The 16,357-nt window shown below is 44.8% G+C and overlaps 1 protein-coding gene and 5 non-coding genes across 6 annotated transcripts; all 6 read left to right on the top strand.

Annotated features, from left to right (window-relative positions):
- The first annotated feature begins 11,428 nt into the window (after window positions 1-11,428).
- On the top strand, window positions 11,429-13,877 carry LOC123452524 (60S ribosomal protein L36a). Its single transcript, XM_045129184.1, has 4 exons — window positions 11,429-11,588; window positions 13,145-13,324; window positions 13,512-13,586; window positions 13,669-13,877. Exons 1-4 carry the CDS (start codon window positions 11,586-11,588, stop codon window positions 13,726-13,728), a joined length of 318 nt encoding a protein of 105 aa, XP_044985119.1. The 5' UTR covers window positions 11,429-11,585; the 3' UTR covers window positions 13,729-13,877.
- LOC123400526 lies at window positions 12,915-12,986 on the top strand. Its single transcript, XR_006610766.1, has one exon. It is a non-coding gene; the product is annotated as a small nucleolar RNA R66 (small nucleolar RNA).
- Window positions 13,878-14,785: 908 nt separating the features above from the next.
- Window positions 14,786-14,876, top strand: LOC123400754. Its single transcript, XR_006610964.1, has one exon. It is a non-coding gene; the product is annotated as a small nucleolar RNA SNOR75 (small nucleolar RNA).
- A 72-nt stretch (window positions 14,877-14,948) lies between these two features.
- On the top strand, window positions 14,949-15,035 carry LOC123400744. The gene has a single exon (XR_006610954.1). It is a non-coding gene; the product is annotated as a small nucleolar RNA SNOR75 (small nucleolar RNA).
- Window positions 15,036-15,091: 56 nt separating this feature from the next.
- LOC123400519 lies at window positions 15,092-15,159 on the top strand. Its single transcript, XR_006610761.1, has one exon. It is a non-coding gene; the product is annotated as a small nucleolar RNA Z105 (small nucleolar RNA).
- A 100-nt stretch (window positions 15,160-15,259) lies between these two features.
- LOC123400502 lies at window positions 15,260-15,340 on the top strand. The gene has a single exon (XR_006610747.1). It is a non-coding gene; the product is annotated as a small nucleolar RNA SNORD18 (small nucleolar RNA).
- The last annotated feature ends 1,017 nt before the right edge of the window (window positions 15,341-16,357 follow it).

The following is a 16,357-nucleotide window of genomic DNA, read 5'->3' as shown; positions in this document are numbered from 1 at the left end:
AAGGAACCACGGTTTCACAAGAAAACCAGACACATCAAACGACGCTTCAACCTCATCCGCGACTACGTCGAGGAAGAGGACGTAAATATATGCAAAGTGCACACGGATCTGAATGTAGCAGACCCGCTGACTAAACCTCTTCCACGGCCAAAACATGATCGACACCAGAACTGTATGGGTGTTAGATTTATTACAATGTAATTCACATGGTGATGTGAGGGCTAGATTATTGACTCTAGTGCAAGTGGGAGACTGTTGGAATTATGCCCTAGAGGCAATAATAAATATATAGTTATTATTATAATTCCTGTATCAAGATAATAGTTTATTATCCATGCTATAATTGTATTGAATGAAGACTCATCTACATGTGTGGATACATAGACAAAACACCGTCCCTAGCATGCCTCTAGTTGGCTAGCCAGTTGATCGATGATAGTCAGTGTCTTCTGATTATGAACAAGGTGTTGTTGCTTGATAACTGGATCACGTCATTGGGAGAATCACGTGATGGACTAGACCCAAACTAATAGACGTAGCATGTTGATCGTGTCATTTTGTTGCTACTGTTTTCTGCGTGTCAAGTATTTATTCCTATGACCATGAGATCATATAACTCACTGACACCGGAGGAATGCTTTGTGTGTATCAAACGTCGCAACATAACTGGGTGACTATAAAGATGCTCTACAGGTATCTCCGAAGGTGTTAGTTGAGTTAGTATGGATCAAGACTGGGATTTGTCACTCCGTGTGACGGAGAGGTATCTCGGGGCCCACTCGGTAATACAACATCACACACAAGTCTTGCAAGCAATGTAACTTAGTGTAAGTTGCGGGATCTTGTATTACGGAACGAGTAAAGAGACTTGCCGGTAAACGAGATTGAAATAGGTATGCGGATACTGACGATCGAATCTCGAGCAAGTAACATACCGAAGGACAAAGGGAATGACATACGGGATTATACGAATCCTTGGCACTGAGGTTCAAATGATAAGATCTTCGTAGAATATGTAGGATCCAATATGGGCATCCAGGTCCCGCTATTGGATATTGACCGAGGAGTCTCTCGGGTCATGTCTACATAGTTCTCGAACCCGCAGGGTCTGCACACTTAAGGTTCGACGTTGTTTTATGCGTATTTGAGTTATATGGTTGGTTACCGAATGTTGTTCGGAGTCCCAGATGAGATCTCGGACGTCACGAGGGTTTCCGGAATGGTCCGGAAACGAAGATTGATATATAGGATGACCTCATTTGATTACCGGAAGGTTTTCGGAGTTACCGGAAATGTACCGGGAATGACGAATGGGTTCCGGGAGTTCACCGGGGGGGCAACCCACCCCGGGGAAGCCCATAGGCCTTGGGGGAGACACACCAGCCCTTAGTGGGCTGGTGGGACAGCCCACAAGTGCCCTATGCGCCAAGGAGAAGAAAATCAAGAGAGAGAAAAAAAGGAGGAGGTGGGAAGGAAGGGGGACTCCCTCCCACCAAACCTAGTCCAACTCGGTTTGGGGGGGGAGAGTCCTCCCCCTTGGATCGGCCGACCCCCTTGAGGGTCCTTGGACCCCAAGGCAAGGCCCCCTCCCTCCCACCTATATATACGGAGGTTTTAGGGCTGATTTGATACGACTTTTCCACGGCAGCCCGACCACATACCTCCACGGTTTTTCCTCTAGATCGCGTTTCTGCGGAGCTCGGGCGGAGCCCTGCTGAGACAAGGTCATCACCAACCTCCGGAGCGCCGTCACGCTGCCGGAGAACTCTTCTACCTCTCCGTCTCTCTTGCTGGATCAAGAAGGCCGAGATCATCGTCGAGTTGTATGTGTGTTGAACGCGGAGGTGCCGTCCGTTCGGTACTAGATCGTGGGACTGATCGCGGGATTGTTCGCGGGGCGGATCGAGGGACGTGAGGACGTTCCACTACATCAACCGCGTTCTCTAACGCTTCTGCTGTACGGTCTACAAGGGTATGTAGATCACTCATCCCCTCTCGTAGATGGACATCACCATGATAGGTCTTCGTGCACGTAGGAAATTTTTTGTTTCCCATGCGACGTTCCCCAACAAGATTTTTATAGTGTGCTGAAATTTATTGTCACTTGTCACTATGGAAACTGTTCCTTTGAGGAGTTTGTTCGAGGTATCTTCACCACGAACGGAAGCACGAGGAGTTGTTCCTCATCCTGAGGTACCTACTGACTTTTGTGAAAAGATTGTCGAGGTTTTCATGGATGACTTCTCCGTTTACGGGTCTTCCTTTGACGATTGCCTCAGCAACCTTGATCGAGTCTTACACAGATGCAAAGATACCAACCTCGTCTTGAATTGGGAGAAGTGCCACTTTATGGTTAATGAAGGCATCGTCTTAGGACACAAAATTTCTGAGAGAGGCATTGAAGTTGATAAGGCTAAGGTTGATGCAATTGAGAAAATGCCTTGCCCCACAGATATCAGAGGTATACAAAGTTTCCTAGGTCATGTTGGTTTTTATAGAAGGTTCATTAAAGACTGTTCTAAGATTTCTAGGCCTCTTACCAACCTCTTGCAGAAGGATGTTCCTTTTGTTTTTGATCAGGATTGTGAGGAAGCCTTTGAAATACTTAAGAAGGCTTTGATAACCGCACCTATTGTTCAACCACCTGACTGGAACTTGCCCTTTGAAATCATGTGCGATGCTAGTGATTATGTTGTTGGTGCTGTTCTAGGACAGAGAGTTGACAAGAAGTTGAATGTTATTCACTATGCTAGTAAAACTCTAGACAGTGCCCAAAGAAACTATGCCACTACGGAAAAGGAATTTTTAGCAGTCGTGTTTGCATGTGAAAAGTTCAGATCTTATATAGTTGACTCCAAAGTCACTATTCATTCTGATCATGCTGCTATTAAGTACCTTATGAAGAAGAAGGACGCTAAGCCTAGGCTGATCAGATGGGTTCTCCTGCTACAGGAATTTGATTTGCACGTCGTTGACCGAAAGGGTGCTGATAACCCTGTAGCAGATAACTTGTCTAGGCTAGAGAATGTCCTTGATGACCCACTACCTATTGATGACAGCTTTCTTGATGAGCAATTAAATGTCATCCGCACTTCACATAGTGCACCGTGGTATGCTGATTATGCAAATTATATCGTAGCCAAATACATACCACCCAGTTTCACCTATCAGCAAAAGAAGAAATTCTTCTTTGATTTGAGACACTACTTTTGGGATGATCCTCACCTTTATAAGGAAGGAGTAGATGGTGTTATTAGACGTTGTGTGCCTGAACATGAACAGGGACAGATCTTGCAGAAGTGTCATTCCGAAGCCTACGGAGGACACCACGCTAGAGATAGAACTGCCCATAAGGTATTGTAATCAGGTTTCTATTGGCCCACTCTCTTCAAGGATGCCTGTAAGTTTGTCTTGTCTTGTGACGAATGCCAAAGAATAGGGAATATCAGTAAGCGTCAGGAAATGTGTATGAACTATTCACTTGTCATTGAACCATTTGATGTCTGGGGCTTTGATTATATGGGACCCTTCCTGAGTTCCAATGGGTACACTCACATCTTAGTTGCTGTGGATTACGTCACTAAGTGGGTAGAAGCTATCCCCACTAAAAATGCTGATCACCACACCTCTATTAATATGCTTAAAGAAGTCATTTTCCCAAGATTTGGAGTCCCTAGATATCTGATGACTGATGGCGGTTCACACTTCATTCATGGTGTTTTCCGCAAGATGCTCGCTAAGTATGATGTCAAGCATAGAGTTGCATCTCCTTGTCATCCTCAGTCTAGTGGTCAAGTGGAGTTGAGTAATAGGGAGATCAAGTTCATCCTACAAAAGACCGCCAATAGATCTCGAAAGAACTGGTCTAGCAAACTTGACGATGCACTATGGGCTTATAGGACTGCTTATAAGAATCCCATGGGCATGTCACCGTATAAAATGGTTTACGGTAAGGCCTGTCATTTACCTCTTGAGCTGGAACACAAAGCTTATTGGGCAATCAAAGAGCTCAACTTCGATTTCAAACTTTCCAGTGAGAAGCGGTTGTTTGATATCAGCTCGTTAGATGAATGGAGAGCCCAGGCATATGAGAATGCCAAGTTGTTCAAGTAAAAGGTTAAGAGATGGCACGACAAACGAATACAAAAACGAGAGTTCAATGTAGGTGATTATGTCTTGCTATACAATTCTCGTTTGAGATTCTTTGCACGCAAGCTTCTCTCTAAATGGGAAGGTCCTTACGTTATCGAGGAAATATATCGTTCCGGTGCCATCAAAATCAATAACACGGAAGGAAAATTTCCTAGAGTGGTAAATGGGCAAAGAATCAAGCATTACATCTCTCGTACTCCCATAAATGTTGAGACCAATATCATCAATGTCATAACTCCAGAGGAGTACATAAGGGATGTTTATCAGCCTACTTCAGACCCTGAAAACGAAAAAGTATCTGTTTCGGTGAGAAATTGGACTCCGACGCTTTCCCAATAGGAAATTTCCTCCGTTTTGGAATTTTCGGAAAATTTGAAAAATAAAAAGCAGTCCTGAGAGCGCACGAGGCGGCCACAAGCTTGGACACTGCCCCCTACCCCTGGTGGCGGAGGGCAAGCTTGTGGGCACCTCGTGTGCCTCCCGGACTCCATTTTCTTGCGGAGCACTCCTTCTGGTCCAGAAAAAATCAATATATATTCGCCCGAAGGTTTTGATCTCCGTATCGCGCAGTTTTCCTATGTTTTCGTTTCGAGCTGGTTGTCTGCTGCAGATTTAGAGCAAAGATGTCTCAGGAATCTGTTGGGGAGAATGATCTTCACCAAGTTCATGAGGAAGTAGATGCTTATCTAAAAAGAGTAGAAGTCACGAAAGCTAGGGACCAAGCTAAGGAGAAAACCCAAGCTAGGGAGGAAGTTCAACCTATGTTCAACATTGAAGACGTTGAAGGAGTGGATTTTCTCCAACCCTTCCTCCACGTGTTGTCTCCATCCTTGATTGAACTCTTGAGGTTTTGCGAAACAACTCGTGCTTGCAATATTTCCCTTTCTCGTGAAGTTGTTTTGCTGGAAAACCATGTCACTGATCTCAAAGGTATAAATCAAAGATTGATAGCTCTCTTGGAATCAAAGGCGACAACTCCACCACCATCACCACCGAAGGAAGACAACTAAGCATTGGTATGGGCAATCCCCTTGGCTTCTGCCAAGCTTGGGGGAGTTGCCCTGGTATCATATCACCTTTATATCTTTTGCTTTTACCTTTGTTTTAGTTCTTTCCTTTTCAGTTTTTATTTCTTCTCTTAGAGGAATAAGTCTTTAGTGTTTAGTTTGAGTCTTTTGCTTTTGTCTCTCCCCCGATGTATTCAAGCTTACGAGCTATATAATAAAGAGTATCTTAGTCAAGGGCTTTGCTTTGTGCCATGATCAATAGTATGAAAAGAACGATAGCATGAAAGATCATGAGACGATCTTTTGGAAAGTGATAACTTCACATATGACACGTATGATGATTGAAACTTGTTGAGAATAAACTTGTTGGTTAGTGATTGTTGCAATTAATAAGAAGTAATAAGGAAAGAGAGGTTCACATATAAATATATCATCTTAGACACTTTTTACAATTGTGAGCACTCACCAAACTATTACATGCTTAGGAGTAGATGTTGGACAAGGAAGACAACATAATGAATTGTGTTTGCTTGGTTCCAAACAATGTTATATGATTAGAGATCCCTTAGCATGTGACGATTGCTTCCACCTCATATTAGCCAAAACTCTCGCACCAAGTAGAGATACTACTTGTGCATCCATAAACCTTCAACCCAGTTTTGCCATGAGAGTCCACCATACCTACCTATGGATTGAATAAGATCCTTCAAGTAAGTTGTCATCGGTGCAAGCAATAAAAATTGTTCTCTAATATGTATGATCTATTAGTGTGTGGAAAATAAGCTTTGTACGAACGTGTGATGAGGAAGACATAAAAGTGACGGACTGCATAATAAAGTTCTTTATCATAGGAGGCAATATAAAGTGACGTTCCTCCGCACTAAGAGGACACATATTCAAACCTCAAAAGCGCATGACAACCTCTGCTTCCCTCTGCGAAGGGCCTATCTTGTACCTTTACTTTTTGCCCTTGTAAGAGTCATGGTGATCTTCACCAATTCCCTATTTTGCCTTTGTCTTGGCTACCGTCACATGCTTGGGAAAGATCTATATTCATATATCAACTTGGAGTTGAGTACTTATGCTTTATTATTTTTGACTTTGCCCTTGAGGTAAATCGTTGGGAGGCAAAACTATAAGCCCCTATCTTCCTCCGTGTCCAGCTGAAACTTTGACACCATGAGTACCACGTGAGTTGTAACAATTGTGGAAAACAAAAGAGATGATTGAGTATGTGGATTTACCTTACAAGCTCTTATTTGACTCTTTCTGATGTTGTGATAAATTGCAATTGCTTCAATGACTTTGGACTATTGTTGGTTACTTCTCGGTAAGGTTTTTGCTTCATGCTTTGCTTTGTGAAGGAATTGTTACTTTCCCATAAGAATCTTTATGATGTATTGCTGTCCTATGTGTGATCATATGATGCCCTCATGTCCGTATTATGTTTTTTCGACACCTTCGTCCCTCAACATGTGGACATGTTTATGGAACTTGATTTTCGCTTGAGGACAAGCGAGGTCTAAGCTTGGGGGAGTTGATACGTCCATTTTGCATCATGCTTTCATGTTGATATTTATTGCTTTATGGGATGTTTTATTACTTTGTGGTACCATATTTATGCCTTTTCTCTCTTATTTTGTAAGGTTTATTCGAAGAGGGAGAATTCACGCAGCTGGAATTCTGGACTGGAAAAGGAGCAAATCTTAGTCCACTATTCTGCACATCTCCAAATGCCCTGAAAAGTTACGTGGATTTTTTTGGGATTATATAAAAAATACTGGGCGAAAGAAGTATCGGAGGGGGGCTGCCAGGGCACCACAAGCCCTGCCACCGCCACCCCCTGGTGGCGGAGGGCAAGCTTGTGGGCTCCCTGACGGCCCACTAGCTCCCCTCTTTTGCTATATGAAGGGTTTCATTCCAGAAAAAATCAATCGGGAGCTTTTTCGTGGTTTCGCCGCCGCCACGAGGCGGAACTTGAGCAGATCCAATCTAGAGCTCCGGCAGGACGATCCTGCCGGGGAAACTTCCCTCCCGGAGGGGGAAATCGTCGCAATCGTCATCACCAACACTCCTCTCGTTGGAGGGGAGGCATCTTCATCAACATCTTCATCAGCACCATCTCCTCTCCAATCCCTAGTTCATCTCTTGTAATCAATCTCCGTCTCACGACTCCGATTGGTACTTGTAAGGTTGCTAGTAGTGTTGATTACTCCTTGTAGTTGATGCTAGTTGGATTACTTGGTGGAAGAGTTTATGTTCAGATCCTTGATGCTATTCATTACACCTCTGATCATGATTATGATTATGCTTTGTGAGTAGTTACTTTTGTTCCTGAGGACATGGGATAAGTCATGCTGATAATAGTCATGTGAATTTGATATTCGTTTGGTATTTTGATATGTTGTATGTTGTTTTTCCTCTAGTGGTGTTATGTGAACGTCGACTACATAACACTTCACCATACTTGGGCCTAGAGGAAGGCATTGGGGAGTAGTAAGTAGATGATGGGTTGCTGGAGTGACAGAAGGTTAAACCCCAGTCTATGCGTTGCTTCGTAAGGGGCTGATTTGGATCCACTAGTTTAATGCTATGGTTAGACGTTGTCTTAATTCTTCTTTTGTAGTTGCGGATGCTTGCAAGAGAGGTTAACCATAAGTGGGATGCTTGTCCAAGTAAGGGCAGTACCCAAGCGCCGGTCCACCCACATATCAAACTATCAAAGTAACGAACGTGAATCATATGAACATGATGAAATTAGCATGACAGAAATTCCCGTGTGTCCTCGGAAGCGTTTTTCCTCCTATAAGACTTTATTCAGGCTTGTCCCTTGCTACAAAAGGGATTGGGCCACTTGCTGCACCGTTGCTACTACTTGTTACTTTTTGCTTGCTACGTTTCACCTCGCTACACAATCACTTGTTACCACTACTTTCAGTGCTTGAAGTTATTGCCTTGCTGAATTCCGTTTATGAGAGCCTTCTGCTCCTCATTGGGTTCGACACTCTTACTTATCGAAAGGACTACGCTTGATCCCCTATACTTGTGGATCATCACAGTCCCGCTACAAGCAAGGCCACCCTCAGAAATGGATTTCATCGCGGATCACCCGTTCCTCTTCCTTATCCGGGAAGACACTTCTCGTGTCGTGCTATTTATCGGTCATGTGGTCAATCCCCTCCTAACTTCGTAAAAAAATCTCTGAATTTGTCTCTTGTCATTTGCCTCAGTTGTTACATGTAAGGGGAGGGTTTCGACAGTCAATCATGTTAACCATGCAATAAATCCAATAAATGTTCTATGTTTTTTTTATGAATTCTACACTAGTATGTTGCCATATTATTCTTATGGGCATTTTCTGTGTCGACTCGACCACTTTGACCCAAAATACTAGCTATGCCACCACCTATGAGCTAGAGAGGTAGAGGGGTGGCAACACACTGATTTTGACTTCATTTTTGAAAGGAATAGAAAAACACAATTAATTCAAAGTCAATTGACATGAAATTGTAACTAAAGATTCTTGTCAAACTTTGCGAAAAAAGAGGTCCAAATGGATGGTAAAGTTCCTTTTTCTTTAAAAAAGTGAGATCAGAGGAAATTCCCTCCACTACTTTTTATTTGCTCAATTCAATGAACCAAGTATATTTTTTTTAGAAAAGGAGGATGACCCCTGGCCTCTTCATCTGGGAGATGCATGCGGCCATTTTATTGATTATTCTCGAGGAGCTTACAAAGTATTACAACAATATGTCTGAATCCGCCATCTTCGCAACATCTGTCGCTACTTCTATCCATATGATGAAGGGGTGCTAGTTGGGCCACATACCCAGACCACTTACCTAAGCCTAACATCAAAAGTCGAAAGCCCCAGCAGAGCCGGTCAAGCCATCTGCCACATACCGGGTCTAGGGCACAAAACCGATCTGACGCACTCGTGTGCTGTCGCCGCCATCTTCCACCGGTCCGTCTTGAGAGCAAATATTGATGCTTCTACCTTGTGTAGCCACTCCGCCATCGACGTCACCATGATGCCAGACAACTACCTCCTCCTGCATGAGTCCATCTCCACGCATCGAACGCCGAGTCCCCACAGCGCCACGCCGCCGATATCCGCCGCCATCAATGTGTGAGATGAAGCACCGCTCCATCATTCCTCCAGTCAGCACTTGCTCCAAAACGATGCCCCCAGGAGGGAAGGCGATAAAACACCATCATCGTCCGATCCAGGAAGACCCAGATCTAGGGTTTCCCCCGGAGCATCCCGAGCCTGATGACGCAAACAGCAACGCCGTTGCTCCACCAGACGAGCGCCGCCGATGTCACAGCCTCCAAGATGAAGCTGGCCAAAATGCGCCGACATCGAACCGCCGCCACCTCCACCACCGCTTGAGCAGCCCCCGAGCAACGCCTTCAAGAAGGAACACGCCACCGCGGTGTCGTCGTCGCTTGGAACAAGGGGATCTGAGGTTTTCACCTGAGCTCCTGGGAGGGGTGGAAGGAAGGGGATCCTCTCCGAAGCCTCCAACAAGGGGAACAACACCCAAAGGCGCTGCCTTCGGAGTGGCCGCCGCACCGGCCAAGGGACTCCCCCGGAACCCTTCCAACCACCGGATCTGCAAGGCCACCACCCAAGAACAGCGAGAAGCCATCTGGGGCCGGATCTGTTGTAGATCAGAGTAGATCGGGGTCGAGGACAAGCAACACCATGGCCACCAGCATCCAGCGAGGACCGCCGCCGCAGTCGCCGCCACCCCCCGCGCCGTCCGGGTCAAAGAGGGATCTGCCGACCGCGCACAGGGGCCACCACCGCTTGCACCCACCGGAGCACTGCCGCTAGCCCAGCGCCCGCCAACGCCTGCCGCGGGCCGCCACCGTGCGCCCCGCTCCTCGCCACCGCTCGCCGAGGCCTGCCCCCTCGCGCCCGACCGCGATCGCCACAGGACACCGCCGTCAACCACCTAGATCCGCCGCCCGCGGAGGAAGGGGAGCCGGGAGAGGGAGTCCCCCGCCGCCGCCGTGTGCCACGCGTGTTTCACCCGGCGGCGGCGAGGAAGGGAGGATAAGAGGGCGGCGGCGGCGCCTAGGGCTGGAGAGCCCCCGAGTCGCCCAGGGCGGGGGCGACGCGAGGGATGGTGAGACTGTCTTGACCACGTTTGAGTGCACCCATGAACCAAGTACATAAATAGTGCTGCTAAAATGAAAAAAAAGAAACCATTGTCGGAGCGCGGGCCGAAGGCTCAACTACAACCGGAGCCGGATGCCATTCAGGCTCTGATATGAGTGAGATTTGAGCCTTAGAACGGCTGCCCCAGGAGCCACGCCGACTGCTACCTGGTAGAAAAAGGCGGTGGCCGCTGCCATGGGTTCTTTTACAACAAGGCATTTCGGATCTGATCCTCGAGCCAAGCAATCCAACAAAGTTTCAGTACTACTAGCAGCAAAGGTTCCACGTCGAAGCCTTCACACCGCATACAACATGGAAACATGGAGCATACGCACAAAGGTCATCACCAAATAAGTAGACGAGTGAGACCAAGAGACCAAGGAAGTACGCTGTCAATGAATCACGAGCTTTGCACGAGAGACAACAAGAGAATGAAATCGGAGGCACCAATCAGCCAATAGAGCCTATGCCACTGCCTTATTCTGTTATTTGTGAGTCCAAGCAAGTCGCGGAGACCTATGCCACTGCTTTGCACGAGTGAGACCAAGAGACCAAGGAGAATAAATATATAATCAAACCAATAAGACACAGAAATAATGGCAATTCATATTTAAATAACTTTAGCTTGAAAAGATAAAACAAACTCTGGTACAAATAGACTCTGACACTTGTGGGCCTGCAACAAGTGATTATAATGGCTTATTATCTCGTTTAGTCCAAACCAAGTCTTTATTACTACCTCCGTCACAGTTTAGAAGGCAAACACGTGTACCTAGGTCGTCAATTTAACTTATATAAAATCTATTGTTTAATATAAAAATTATATCATTAGAAAATAGAACATCTAAAATTTTTAATGATATATTTTTTATAATATATGCTTACCATTAAGTTGATCAAATTAACGATCTAGGTACACGCGCCGGACTTATAAACTGAGATGTAGGGAGTATGTATTTATGTTAGAAGGATCAGTATAAATAAGAAATCGATCAAAGAATGCAACTAATTTTAAGCCTTTAAATGTGACAAACCCGGATGTGAGCAGGGGCCTAGGAGTTGGTTCTAAGGCCCATTAGGCCCACCAACCCGGATCAGAACGCCGTGCGTGCAGCGGCTCATCTGAGCCGTCCGCCTCCCCAGCACCCAAACCCTATAACTACGACGCGAGAGCCCTCGCCGCCAATCTTCCTCACGCTTCCCGCCGCCGACGCCAGCCGACCGAGCGCGCTCACCGCACCGCCGCCGCCGTCGCAGCCATGGTTTGTCCCTCGCCTCTGCTCCCCCGTCCACCCTGTTGTTTCCTACATAGAGTGAGAGAGATGTGTTTCGCTGCTTCGCGACCGCGGCAGATGTGCTCGGGTTCACCAATTGCTGCGTCCTTTCTGCTGCTCAGTTGCGTTCGTGGGTTCTCTGCCATGAGCAACACTGATTAGATGCCCGCTTCAGTCCATTCCGTTCAACCATGGGGAGAAAATGAGGCATTTGCCTCTGGTTATGTTTTGCTCTTGCCTTGCCCTGTCATGCTGCTGCTATTGGAATTCTATATGCGCTTGTCATGCTGCTGCTATTGTACTTCTCTGTGATGATCAAATCCATGATAAAATCCTTCTGCCCGTTCTGAATGCCAAACCGACTGCATGTACCATGTTTGTTTTTGTCAACACTAGTATATTACTTCCTCCGTTCCTAAATATAGGTCCTTTTAGAGATTCCACTAGGAGACCACATACGGATGAAAATGAATGAACCTACACTTTAAAATATGTCTATATACATCCGTATGTAGTTTTCTAATGAAACCTCTAAAAAGACTTATATTTAGAAACAGAGGGAGTATATTGTAATACATTTAGCAAGTCTGACGTTAGTTTGGGATATGACGAAGGATAATTGCTCCATGTTTCTGATAATCATGTGATGATCTCCATTGAAACACCCAATACCTCTGATTCTATAAAAGCATAGGATTGAATTACTCTCCATTCCGTTTATTTTATCAGGCCTTGCTGTTTTCTTCTCCATGTGCACACAACATCTCTTGTGTACTGATGAGTCGATTGTTCACTTAATTCAGTACTGCTTTAGATTCCTAGCATGGGATGTGCCTTAGATATGTAAACTGTTGTGATAATGTATATCAGGCTGCTCCTCTTATTTTGAGAAGACGGAATGGATAGCTCATCGTGTCAGTCAAGTCTAATTTAGTTTTCATTCTGTGTTAGATTGACTGTAGTTTGTATTCATGCATCTTCAAAATATGTAATATTGTAAGTGATCTTGTGAAGGATGTGCTGCATGCAACTTGACATTGCATGGTACATCTAAAACGCAATGGGGTTGGCCATATTGTGGACTATTCAGTGATTTCGTTTTGTGCACTTGGAATCTCAGGTTTTTGTGTACTTCGCTGTGCTGACCTAATCTAGAACTAGGCTTACAGGTCCATTTGTTTTCATCTATTGCCCTGACCAGATAACTATTTGTCATTAGTTACTTCTGGTTTTTTGCCTTAACTCATTTTTTTATGCAACTAGTGCTGTAATTTCAATGCTTATCATGTAATATTTGATATTTTAACTATGTGGTCCTATGATGGCATGAAATCTTTGAGACCTGATTATTCTAATGATGACAACCATAAGCATGTTTCTGAGAACCTAATTGAAGTTTGCACCAGACATTTTTTTAGTATTTTTTGAGCATTTGCTGAACTTGCTTCTGGAGTTCTTTTTAGCTATTGCAATATCCTCTCAACTTTTATCCTGTTTCACGCAAGGCCTATGTTAATACTAGTTCTGTTGCAAATGCTATGTAGGTGAACGTTCCAAAGACCAAGAAGACCTACTGCAAGAACAAGGAGTGCAAGAAGCACACCCTTCACAAGGTCACTCAGTACAAGAAGGGTAAAGACAGTCTGTCTGCCCAGGGAAAGCGCCGTTATGACAGGAAGCAGTCGGGATATGGTGGTCAGACCAAGCCTGTCTTCCACAAGAAGGTACAGCAACATCTTTGTGTGTGATTGTCTATCGATCTGTCAAAACAATACATAGTTCAATCTTCTCCGTAAGAAGATACATAGTTCAATCTTTTGCACAATCTGCTTATGGTGTGTCTGTTTAGTCTAAGATCAGATAAAGTTTAAAACCAGTTGTGCAATGCTAATTTTGTGACCTTTTCTTCAGGCAAAAACCACCAAGAAGATTGTGCTGAAGCTGCAGTGCCAGAGCTGCAAGCACTACTCTCAGCGCGCCATCAAGGTTTGTTGCTTTCATGTTGAACCGGACATCTACTTTCGTTCATGTTGTGCTTTGCTCAGTCTGTCTTTATTCCTCTGTGCAGAGGTGCAAGCATTTTGAGATTGGTGGAGACAAGAAGGGCAAGGGAACATCACTCTTCTAGATTTCTTTCACCTATCTGTACTCGTTGTGGTCAAGAACTATTACTGCTTGTCTTAATGTATCGATGTTATGAGTTGAACCAACCAGACATTGTCCTGTATCCAAACCTGTTTATCTGGCATTTGAGCAACGATTGACTTTTTTGCAAAATGATCCTTCGTAGTTTGAATCCTCTTCTAATCTCATGCATTGCCGTACTGTCGATATGAATGTCATGTGGCCTGATCGGTATAATTTGAGCTGTGCCGCAGCTGTTTATAGTTCTCTATAATTCCGATATCCAGACAATTCAGACAAACGGCTAATTACAAAGCTAAATATTCAGAGATCTTCTCATGATGTGCGACAAGCGTTCTTGATAAAATCCTCGCCAGCGGTGGAGCAAGCTACATATTCAAACAAATGAGCAGTCAAGACGTTTAATCCACGCGAGCGGTCAAACATTGATCGGTTCAGATACCATTGCTGCTCATCAAGACGTTTAACTAGCCCCTCAAGCAGTCGAGCAATGCATGCTTTTCATCTTGGTTTTATTTTTTCCTGAGAAATTCTTGTTTCTTTTTAGCAGAACCGATCAGGCCGAGTAATAAGTGAGGAGAAGACCCAGTTTACAGAAAACAAGACTGAAGAGAAGGCCCATCATCTTTCTATGTGAGCGTGGGCCGAGGCGTTGGTTTGGAGGCCCAATTAGGCCTACGAACCACAGCCCAACCAAATCGGATCAGAACGACGTTCACTGGCCGATCCGAGCCGTCCACCCGCTAGGGTTTTCCCCTCCCCATCACCCCATCCCTATAAGTACGAGGCGAGAGCCGCCGCCGCCAACAATCTACGGAGATCGGGTTCGTCCACACACCTCCGCCGCCGTCTCCGCCGCTGCGAACCGGAGAGCGAGGCCGACTCCGACGCCGCGATGAGGGCCAAGGTTTGTACTGCCGCCCGTCGTCTACCTCGCCTGTTGTTTCCTGCTTCGCAACCGCGGTAGATCTGGACATGTGGTAGTGATTATCGAGTGTTCGTTCTTGCTGTTGCTGGTGCTCGCTTGCGTAATTAGTGGTTCTCTGTGATGATCAACACTGATTAGATGTCCGATCCAATCCATTCCATTCAACCGTGGGGACAAAACTGAGGCAAATTTGTCTGAGAGAACTTGCTAGATTACTTTGTGCAGTTTCTGTTAGCTGATTTGATGTTTTTTCCTTGCATGCTTGTTCGTGTAGTTCTCTGTGATGATGAAAACAGATGACGAGTCCGATGTAATCCATTCTATAAAACCATGTGGACAATCGAGGCATTTGTCTGAGAGAACAGCGTTTTATTAGCCAGTGTTTTTCCCAGCTTTTTTTTAAGTTTAATTGCGTCGGTTGGCATGATGAGGAAGACAAATTGATGTCCGATCTATTTGACGATAAAATCCTCCTACTCATTCTGAATGTCAAACCCGCTGCAGATCTCTTTGTCTTGCTCAACTAGTTTGTAAATAGCTATGACATTAGAATAGTTTTCTTTTTGCCATGCCGAAATGGTAGTTTGGAACATGATGAAGAACAATTGGTCCGTGTTTCTGAAAATCACGTGATGATATCCAATGAAACACTCAATCTTCTGATTCCAAAACAAAGGTTACTATCTCTTCTTTTAAATGTGAAATTCTTGTTATGTCCATCAGCATTTCCTAGATCATCTATCCAATTTATGCTGATGAGGTGCATGGTTACTATAATTTGCAGTGGAAGAAGAAGAGGATGAGGAGGCTCAAGAGGAAGCGCCGAAAGATGAGGCAGCGATCCAAGTAGGCGCCTTGGAGCAGGGAATGCATCATCTTTACATCAGGCAGCTAGGCACCGAGGGATGACGGCATGATCTAGTGATTCCTGATGTGTTTGCTGTTATGGCTGTGGAAGTTGTTTAACCTGCGTTTGGTCAAATTTAGCTGTTTAATACTAGTCTGGTTATGTTCCAGGACTGAGTTTTATGTAATGTGAGGATTATGCGTGGTTGTGACTGAATTTTATGCAGCTATTAATTTTGCAGTACTCTGAAATAAGTCCCTGCAGTCGATCTTGTTTGATGTTTTGCTGTTCTTTCTCTTCCTCAGACTATAGAATTGCAGATGATAAATATTTGTGTTTGCTTTTCAATAATCATATATAGTTGAAAAGAAAAAATCATACAGCCATTGTGTATGAGGTACGAAAGATTGTGTGGATTGTAGTCCCTGACAGATTTTAAACTGTGCGTTTTCATTTAGGGCCTGAATCAAACATAGCTTTATCTAATTGACATGATGCAAGAAACTTCATTTGATCCGGTAAACTTCATTTGTGTTTGACATAGCTTCCTTCTCAAATGCAGAAGCGGTGACCCGGGGCAGTGCGGATCGGAGCTTCCGAACGTTTCATAGAGTAAAAATGCATTTCTGAAATCTTTTAATAAAGTGAATCGAGCGGAATTCCGTAGGGACCAATTTTGCCGTTGATTGCAGCACCATAGTGCCGTTATTTTGTTTGCCTTTGCGTTTCCAAATGAAACAAGTTAGCCCTCTTCCAAACTCCTTTATCATACTATATACGTACTGTGCAATGCTAAAAGGAAGGAAGCCTGATGGCTGGTAACTAGCCGCTAGTTGG

Source organism: Hordeum vulgare, chromosome 5H, assembly GCF_904849725.1.
Source record: "Hordeum vulgare subsp. vulgare chromosome 5H, MorexV3_pseudomolecules_assembly, whole genome shotgun sequence".
Taxonomy (NCBI): Eukaryota; Viridiplantae; Streptophyta; class Magnoliopsida; order Poales; family Poaceae; genus Hordeum; species Hordeum vulgare.
The sequence above is the reverse complement of the archived record's forward strand: the minus strand, read 5'-3'. Positions and strand labels throughout refer to the sequence as shown.

Excerpts from the sequence above, each read along its gene's own strand:
- LOC123452524 (XM_045129184.1), top strand. Across the intron at positions 13,325-13,511 it reads AGCCTGTCTTCCACAAGAAG|GCAAAAACCACCAAGAAGAT; the intron begins GTACAGCAACAT and ends CCTTTTCTTCAG. Across the intron at positions 13,587-13,668 it reads ACTCTCAGCGCGCCATCAAG|AGGTGCAAGCATTTTGAGAT; the intron begins GTTTGTTGCTTT and ends TCCTCTGTGCAG.